This window comes from Herpailurus yagouaroundi, unplaced genomic scaffold, assembly GCF_014898765.1.
Source record: "Herpailurus yagouaroundi ecotype Mexico unplaced genomic scaffold, PumYag 194, whole genome shotgun sequence".
NCBI classification, from domain to species: Eukaryota; Metazoa; Chordata; class Mammalia; order Carnivora; family Felidae; genus Herpailurus; species Herpailurus yagouaroundi.
In genome coordinates this window covers 173,960-183,531 of record NW_024412425.1, presented here as the reverse complement: position 1 = coordinate 183,531, position 9,572 = coordinate 173,960, and the positions used below count along the sequence as shown (strand labels likewise).

At 53.1% G+C, this 9,572-nt stretch overlaps 1 protein-coding gene across 1 annotated transcript in view; it reads left to right on the top strand.

Annotated features, from left to right (window-relative positions):
* Positions 1-1,054: 1,054 nt before the first annotated feature.
* ITPKC (inositol-trisphosphate 3-kinase C) overlaps positions 1,055-9,572 on the top strand; it is a 15,640-nt gene continuing 7,122 nt past the window's right edge. The window contains exons 1-3 of the mRNA XM_040445814.1: positions 1,055-2,299; positions 6,593-6,692; positions 9,049-9,262. Of these exons, the coding sequence (XP_040301748.1) occupies positions 1,193-2,299; positions 6,593-6,692; positions 9,049-9,262 (1,421 nt within the window). The 5' untranslated portion in view covers positions 1,055-1,192. The remainder of the gene's footprint in view (positions 2,300-6,592; positions 6,693-9,048; positions 9,263-9,572) is intronic.

The window sequence follows — 9,572 nt, the reverse complement described above, 5'->3', positions numbered from 1 at the left end:
AGGAACCATGGAAGGTTCTGAGCAGAAGAGGATATGATCTGATTTAGAGGAAATAGTCAACTTCTGGCTCTTTCTCCAACACCCACAGCCTTAAACAAGTTATATTGCCCTGTAGGCAACCAAAGTCCAGGCTTTAGGTTAAGTAGGCCTGAATTCAAATCTACACAACTTAGATGTGTGATCTTGGACTCACTGCTTTGTCTTTCTGTGCCTCTGTTCTCCTGTTTGTGCAAGGGAAAATGATGATCCCTACCTCACAGGAGTTGGGGTATAAACTGGCAGGTACAGCACCTGGCACAAAGCAAGAGTACAAATGTAAATGTTGTTATAAATAAGTAAAAATTCCCATAACAGTCTTGCGAGAAAACTATTAACGCTAACCTTTTTACGGATGAGAAAACTGAGGCTCTGAGGAGACAAGACTGTGGGGAAAGATCATCCCAAAAGTGAGTGTTGGAGCCAGGATTTGAAAACAGGCATCCTCACTTTGCCTTTAGATAAATTCTTTCGCTGCTCTGGGCCTTAATTTCCCTGTTGTTCAAAAATGCTTGGCTCTTGTGGCATTGAACACACGTTTTCGAAAACAATACAATGGTATCATGTATCCTCATTTTACAGGTGAGAAAATGAGCCTGGGGCTGGGGCAGGAGCGGGGAAACATAAGTCACACACTCAAGGTAACACTGCTAGGAAGTGGCAGAGGCGGGTCTCGAACCCAGGTCACTAGAATTTCCGTCTTTCAAAGTCAGTCCTTGCCCCCTTTGAAGAATGGGCGCGCTGCTAGATTCGTCCCCGAAGGTTCCAGGGAGGCTAAACTGGATATTCGAGGGTGTAGGAAAATCGGATTCGTTGCAGGGGTCTAGGAAGGGATCCCACCGGCCCGCAACCAGGACCCCGGAACGCAGTACAGAACCTGGACGAAGAGCTAGCTCTCGGAGCCCACCCCGCTTCAACCCGAGGGGGCGGGGCCAGGCAACGCCCGTCCCCCTTTCGTCACGTCCGGTGGGGGCGGGGCTTCGGGGCTTTCCCGGGGGGCGGAGGAGGGAGTATCGGTTAACCCCTGGGTGGCCGGGCGAGCTGGAGCTCCGCGGGCCGGAACCCGGGAGTTGGGGCTCCCCAGCCACACCCCTCGCGGGATTTAAAGGGGCAGGAGGGGCCGGGTCGGGTCGAAGCCCGAACCTAGGGAGCGGGCATGAGGCGCTGCCCGTGCCGGGGGAGCCTAAGCGAGGCAGAGGCCGGGGAGCTGCCGGGGGCGGCCCGCATGGGGCTAGAGGCGCCGCGAGGGGGGCGGCGGCGGCAGCCGGGGCAGCAGCGACCTGGGCCAGGCGCAGGGGGCCCGGCGGGGCGGCCGGACGGGGGCGGGCCCCGGACCAGCCCCGAGGGGTCCAGCCTCTACAGCGAGCCCGAGAGGGTCGGCCTCGGGCCTGAGCCGGGGACCGACGGACAGGTTGAGCCTGAAGCAGCTGGCCTCGGAGCGGAGACTGAGCGGCCCGGCCCCAAAACGGAGACAGACATATCTAGCCTCCGGACACATCCAGAAAGGAGCAGCCACTGCTCAGGGCTGGAGACAGCCGGTCCCTGGACGGAAACTGGGACAGATGGCTTTTTGACTGATTCACACTGGTCTGACCTCCAGCCTCAGCCAGAGAAGGCCAGCCTCTGGACACAGCCCGTCGTTGATGGGCCCTGGACAGAGATAGAAATACATGGGTCACAGACCCAACCAGAGAGGGCCAAGACCTGGGCTGATAACCTCTGGACCCATAGGAACAGGTCCAGCCTCCGGACTGAGCCAGAGGGGGCCTGTCCCTCAACAGAGCCAAGTGCCGATGGCTCCTGGAAAGAATTGTACACTGATGGCTCCCAGATACAACAGGATACTAAAACAGCCTGGAAGCAGGTTGGCACTGATGGTTTCCCAACACAGCAAGATTCTGTTGGCTCCTGGACTCGGCCTGGCACTGATGGTCCCCAGACACAAGATACTCATGGACCCCAGACAGAACCTGGGACAGACTGTCTTTTGGGGGAATCCAAGCAGGATGGCCTGTTAGAGGAACCAGAACCCAGGGACTTGGGGGCTCACCTGTACTCTCGCCTGGAGTGTAGCCCCTTGACCCCTGTGCCCCGCCTCATCATCACTCCTGAAACGCCTGAGCCTGATGCTCAGCCAGTGGGACCCCCCTCCCGGGCTGAGGGGGGCAGTGGCGGCTTCTCCTCTGCCTCCTCTTTCGACGAGTCTGAGGATGATGTGGTGGCCGGGGGCGGAGGTGCCAGCGACCCCGAGGACAGGTCTGGGGTGAGTGGGAACCGTTCTGCCCTTGGGCCACATCTCCCCAGACCCCTTATCCCCCTGCCTTTGCTTTGAGAAGTTTTCTAGCACCCACGAGCAATTTTATCTCCAGGTACCTCTTCTATCTGTCGACCTCCTCCCTCTGACCAGCCAGGTTACCGACCCTCTCCAGGCATCCTCCTGATCCTTTCCCTTTCTCCTCACCCACTGCCTCCGGTCCTGGGGTCTAAAATGGACAGCCACTGGCTGACTTGATGGTGCCCAGGGACTCCTGAAATTGTGTGATCGTGGGAGTCTGTGTGTGTTTACACACATATTTTTGAAGCAACTATGTATGATTTCTGTCGGATCCTCTAGAAGAGCACAAGTAAAGGAGGACAGAAAGGGTACACTTTTTAACCTAAGTTTTTAAAAAATATTTTTATTTATTTTGAGAGAGAGAGCGAGCGCGCGAGCTCACCTGCAGGGGAGAGGCAGGGAGAAAGGGAGAGAATCCCAAGCAGGCGCAGCACCATGAGATGATGACCTGAGCTGAAATCAAGAGTCAGACACTTAAACGACTGAGCCACCCAGGTGCCCCTTTACCCTAAATTTTTAAGGCACTGTGGCTGCCTTAAGGGGTCATGAACCTTTGCCACCCTTTAGCCATTTGCTTTTGTAGGGAGTGAGCCCCCCCAACTTTTATCAGCTTCTCAGAGGGCTGTGTGAGCCCCAGACGCTGAGGACCCCCAGCTTAGCCAGGGACCGTCTGGTTTCACCATTGCTTCCCAGCTCCCCAGGGGGCCCCCTGCACACTCTTGTTTATATCCTCCACCCTCACCGCCACCCCCCCCATGCCCCCCACCTTGGGTGCGGTTCTCTCCTGGTGAATCAGGAGGGCTGGCAGGGCAGGTTCAGGGAAGGTCAGCTGGGAGGCAGGTGTGACAGACTCAAGTAGGTTGGCCTGCTGGGCCCTCCCATTGTCTGGGGCCCCTGGCCAGAGTCTGCCCTGAGCCCCCCTCACCCCACGGGGGCTCCCTTAGGAATGTGCTCACACGTGTGGCCACAGGTAGAGACAGACCTGCCTCAACCTGCCTGTGCCAGAGCACAGGAGCTGACCCTCTGGTCTTTCTGCCTTAGCTGTTCCCTCCACCTACTCTCTCACGTTCTTGGCATCTCCAAACAGCTGATCTGGGAGTGAATGGGAAAAAAAAAATAGCAACTAGTACTCACGCCCAGCTCTGTACTAAGCTCCTTGCTCGTATTAACTTTTTTTTTTTTTTTTTTTTAACGTTTATTTTTTTGGGACAGAGAGAGACAGAGCATGAACGGGGGAGGGGCAGAGAGAGAGGGAGACACAGAATCAGAAACAGGCTCCAGGCTCTGAGCCATCAGCCCAGAGCCCGACGCGGGGCTCGAACTCACGGACTGCGAGATCGTGACCTGGCTAAAGTCGGACGCGCAACCGACTGCGCCACCCAGGCGCCCCTCGTATTAACTTTTTTAATCCTTACAGTAGCCCTATGAGGGAGATACTGTTATTATCCCCATTTTACAGATGAGGTCAATGACACTTGTCCAAGGTCACACACTTTGGAAGACACAGAGCTGGGATTCAAACCCTTCGCATACCAGGCACTTTTCTAAGGCTTGTGTATGTGTTAACCCTTAGAACAGCACAATCACATTGGGACTATTATTGTCTCCATTTTATAGATGAGGGAACAGGTGTGCAGAGGTGAGGTCACTTGCTTAGGGCTGGCCAAGCCTGGTCGGAGCCAGGATTCTAACTCAGTCCTGGCTGAGTTGAAAACCCAGTTATTTCAAGCTCTGTGGTGTATGGGTGGATCCGTCCCTAACTTGCTTTCTTCCCACGCCTCCGTGTCTCCAGTTTTTCTTCATCCTTCCAGAATCTGCTTCCAAGACCCACCTCTGGTCAACTCTTGAACTCTCCCTGCTTTTCAGCACCCTCGGTGGCTCCCCAGGGCCCTCCAGATAGCGATCAGGAGTTCAACCCTGTGTTTAGAGCTTCCTGTCTCCAGGCTGCTTCCCGCATTCAGCTTCCCTTCTCCCCTCCTAACCCCCCTCCACTGCAAGGAGGCCAAAGTGCACACTGTTCCTCGAACGCCCTGCCACCATCCTGCCTCCGCTCGCGAGCTGTTGCTCACTCATTTCCCACCGCCCAGAAAACAAACCCTTGCTTCCTTCTGGCTTAATTTTGAAATCCCATCTGACCTTAGAAGTCCCACAACTTTCTTCCTTTCCTCCCCGCTTCCTTCCTTCACACATCCATCCTGTCCTCCTAATCAGACCACTGACAGTCTCTGATCCTCTGGAATGTGTCCAGCCCTGTGTTGGTTCTGCTAGGGACACAGCAGTGACTGAGACATTACCCTCAGGGAGCTCCCAGGCCAGTGGAGAAGACAGGCCCATCACCATACAGAGTGGTCAGGGGGCTGGGATGGGGGACGCCTAGTGTCGTGGAAGATCGCAGGAGGTGATTGGCCACACCTGAGGTATCAGAGAGGACTTCCTGGAGGAGGGGACATGGGAGATGAGACCATCATGAAATCATCTGAGAAAGCGCAGATTAACCATCAGGTCCAAGAAAGAGACAAGATATGAACTGCTTATGATTAAAAAGAAAAAAAAAAGATAGTTACCACTAACCTCCCTCAATCCAAGTAATGTTTTTGGAACAGCTGTTGTGTGCTAGGTCATGGGCTGGGGACACAGTCATAACCATGACAACCCCAATCCCTGCCTTCAGAGTTTATAGCCCAGCAGGGCTGTAGTGTGTAAGCCCAGGGCAGTGGGTTCAGAGTTAGAACCCCAGCACTGTGCTGTGTGATTTAGGCAAGTGACTTCATCCCCCTGAGCCTCTGTTTCCTCTGTAACACAGTGTCAACAATCCTCCTGGGGTTGTGTTTTTAGGATTAAGTAGGTTATGGCTCACCGAGTCTTTGTCATTGCGCCTGGAATGTTCCAGGTACTTAGTAAACAGGAACCTTTATTAATCACCTCCCCTTCATGGCTGGCAGCTGGAGGGTGGAAGGAATAGCCCTTCCTGAATCCCTTAGTCCAACACCCTGCCTCTGCTTGACCTTCCCACTGTCAATTAGATGTCTGCTAGGTAGCTAGGCTCTGAGTAGGTGGGAGAGAACATGGCCTTGACCCCAAGGTAGTGGGGGGATGAGCCACACAGATTCCTTCTCTGGAGAGGACCCATTCTCCTAATACTTGTCTAAGGGACTGCCATATGCCTGGAGCAGAGAATGTATTCATGTGTTTGCACGCGTGCTCATACATGTGAATCAGACTCTAAGCCAGTCTCAAGAACCTCTTGACTGAGTCAACGTGATACAATGAAATCTTTGTTTTCGGTTTGCTTTACTGGTTTTCTCTTGCTGTTCTCTCTCTTTCTTTGCTTCCATTTATTTTTTTCTTTCCCGTCATTACTTGGTATGCGTGTCTCCCTTTCTGTCTTTCTATATTTCTCTCTTTGTCTTTTGGTAACCTGTCACTGTATTCGTCAGGCTAGGTCAGGATTTGCTGTGGTAACAGGCAACCCCCGAGCTTAGTGACTTGGAACCACGAAGGATTATTATTGTTGACACTGCACATGTACCATGGGCCACTGGTGGGTGATGTCTTCACTCAAGGCCCAGACCGAGGAAGCTTCTATTTCTCTTTCCACACTCCCCACCCACTTCCACGGCAGGGAAAGGAACATGGAGAATCACGTACTGGCTTTAACGCTTAGGCTCACATTTCACTTGCCAAAGCAAGCCAGTAGCCGAAGTTCAAGGTAGCAGGGATGTCCCTAGAAGGGAGGATGGGCTGGAGCTGTTTGGTGAGCAGCTCTCCTGACTGCCCCAGTGTCCATCTCTGTCCCTCTCTGTCTCTGTCGTCACCTTGCCATCTGTTTCTAATTGTGTCTTTCTCTGTGGTTCAGCCTCCATTCATCAAGTCCTGCCTCTATCATTTTCTCCAGAAGGTCTGACTTGGTTTCAGGACAGAAGTGAGGTTTCCAAGTTTTTGGTGTGTGACCTGGCCTATTTTTACTCATTTGAAAAGGACAGAAAGACAAGGGTCTAAAGAAAATGACGAGGACAGAGAGAAATGGACTCTCCCCACCTTTGCTGAGGCCTATGGGGAATCTCAAGACTGCTGAACTAGTGGGCTTCGCTCACCCCAATGAGCTCGGGAGCAGCACTCCCAGGAAGCCCCCTGGTCCACCCGCTTCCCCTCTGTGCTGCATCCCATCCCCCACCCTCCCCAGCCTTGGCAGTGACCCCACCCTGCTGTGCCTCACAACAGAACAAACCGTGGAAGAAGCTGAAGACAGTTCTGAGATATTCGCCCTTCGTGGTCTCCTTCCGAAAACACTACCCTTGGGTCCAGCTGTCAGGACACGCTGGTGAGAGCAGGGGTGCAGGGGACGGCCGGGGGGGGGTGGGCGGGCAGACAGGCTGGGCAGAGACAGCTGAGCTGGGGAAAGAAAGCTACAGGGCCATTCTCTGTAGTTCAAGTCTCCCCATCTGTCAAATGGGCTTGAGGACAGTCTCCACCTCCTGAGGTTGTTACGGGAAGTGCTTAGGCCTGGGCAGGGGCTGAGGGCTGTTCCCAGTGCCAGGGGGATGGGGAGCAAATCCTCAACCCTGGGGGAAAAATGGTCCTGGGCACAAACCCTAATTCTGCACTTATTTACAGGTGATCCTGGGTAAGTTACTTCCTCTCACTGGGCCTCGTCACTTGTAATATGGAGCTAATCCTACCTCCTTTGCAGGGTTCGCTGGAGAGTTACCATCAAAATATATATATATGAAGATTGAGACACAGGCCCCTCATAAGTAGAAATAATCATTCCTCAGCCCCTCCGTGTCCAGAATATAGTAGGTGCTCAATAAATAGCAGCTCTAATGGTTTCTCCCAGCACCTAGTGTGATGTCTCCGGCGCATAGCGGCACAATGCCTAGGACATAACATATTTTGTAAAGGGCTAGATGATAAACGTCCTGGGTTTTGTGAGCCATACGGTCTCTGTCACAACCGCACAATTCTGTTGTTTTAGCACGAAAGCAGCCAGAGATGATACATCAACACATGACTGTGTCTGTGTTGTAATAAAACTTTATTCACAAAAATGCGTACCGGTGGGGACAAGACAGATCGGGCCCACCAGCAAAGGAAGATAAGAAGGGAGCTTACCTACCTAGTGTATCCTTAGATCTGAGTCATCGAAAAGGCCAGCCCCCACGCCCACACCCCCGACACTGTAAACCTGGGGCTGCCGTCGCCATGTTTTCCAGTTACTGAGTTAAAATACCAAAGAACCCTCAAAAGTTAGTGGTGGTTAAAAGAAAACTTAGTGGGATAAAACAACTATTTTATTGCACTCCCGGGTTTGGGGTCAGGAGTCCAGACCGGGCATGGCAGGGATGGCTTGTTGCTACTCCATGGAGTCTGGGGTAGGACAACTTGGAACTGCAAGGTGGAAACTTTTGAGGTTCATTCACTCACGTGCCTCACAACCGATTGTTGGTTGAGTCTCAGCTGGGGCCGCTGGCTGGAGAGCTTATATGTGGCTTCTCTGTGGAGCAGCCTGGGCTTCCTTACAATACGGTGGCCTCAGAGGAGTCAGCTTTTTTAAATTTTTTTTTTAATTTTTAAATGTTTATTTATTTTTGAGAGAGGGGAGAGAGAGAGAGAGAGAGAGAGAGAGAGAGAGAGAGAGAATCTAAAGCAGGCTCCAGGTTCTGAGCTATCAGCACAGAGCCTGATGTGGGCCTTGAACTCATGAACCATGAGACCGTGACCTGAGCCAAAGTTAGACGCTTAACCAACTGAGCCATCCAGGCGCCCCTCATTTTTTTTTTTTAAAAGCTTATTTATTTACAGAGAGAGAGTGAGAGAGAATGAGCAGGGGAGCGGCAGAGAGAGAGGGGGACAGTGGATCCGAAGTGGGCCCTGCACTGACAGCAGAGAGCCTAGTGTGGGGCCTGAACTCACAAACCGCGAGCTCATGACCTGAGCCACAGTCGGACGCCTAACCGACTGAGCCACCAGGCGCCACAAGGAGTCTGCTTTCTTACGTGGCATCTCCGGACCGCAAAGGCAGTCGTCTCTGCCAACAAAGTGGAGGTCGCATCTCCTTTTGTGACCTCGAATCTGAAGTCACGGTGTCATTTCTGCCAGAAGCCCTCCCAGATTCAAGGAGAGAAGACTTAGATTCCACTTCTTGGTGGGGAGTGGTGAAATTCTGGAAGAACCCGTGAGACAGGAACTGTTGTTGTGGCCATCTTTGGCGCGTACAAGCTGAAAGTACGATTTGCCCCAATAAGAGTTTGTAACGCTGATCGACACGGTCCGTGCGGTCCAGGAAATGCCTGAGTTGTCAGTTGACATGAAGTGGCCCCGGGCACCAGCACGGCGGGACTCCAGGCAGAAGCAGATGCAGAGCTGCTCTGGAGCCGCACGCTCTCGAATCTGATCTCACACAGATTCCCACAGCCCATCATGAGCTCACAACCTGAAATGACAAAACAAGTGAGGCCCCTACATGCTGTGAACAGGACTCTGTTGAAATGAGGAGCAGCAGTAGGCCCTTCCCTTGCCACACGTTGGCTAAGACTTTGAGAGGTGCAGGAAAGAGAGAAAGCCTTCTGGAAGGGGTCAGGCAAGATGAGGGCAGCCAGGATCTGACGTTCGCGGGAGATGAGGGGAGGCTCCGGCTGATCCAGCTTCTGACCCTCTCGTCGGCTGTGCTCCCATAGGGAACTTCCAGGCAGGAGAGGATGGTCGGATCCTGAAGCGTTTCTGTCAGTGTGAGCAGCGCAGCCTGGAGCAGCTGATGAGCGACCCCCTGCGACCCTTCGTGCCCACCTACTATGGCATGGTGCAGCGGGATGGCCAGGCCTTCAACCAGATGGAAGATCTCCTGGCGGATTTTGAGGGCCCCTCCATTATGGACTGCAAGATGGGCAGCAGGTGGGTTTAGCCACAGGGCAGATGCAGAGGGCCAGCGTTGGGCATTTTGGAGATGGTGCCTCTCAGGTCTTCAGAGTGGTAGTACCCGCATGTGCTCCCACCAGCAGTGTGTGAGAGTTCCAGTTGTTTTTATCTTCTCATAGGGTGCTTGGTATTGCTAATTGTAACCATTCTGGTGAGTGTCTCATTAGGATTTTAATTTCTGTTTCTCTGATGACCAAAGAAGTTGAGCATTGGTTGGCTGGCCACTTGGAGATCCTCTTGTGAAAAGTGCCTCTTTGAATATTTTGCCCAATTTTCTTTTCCCTCT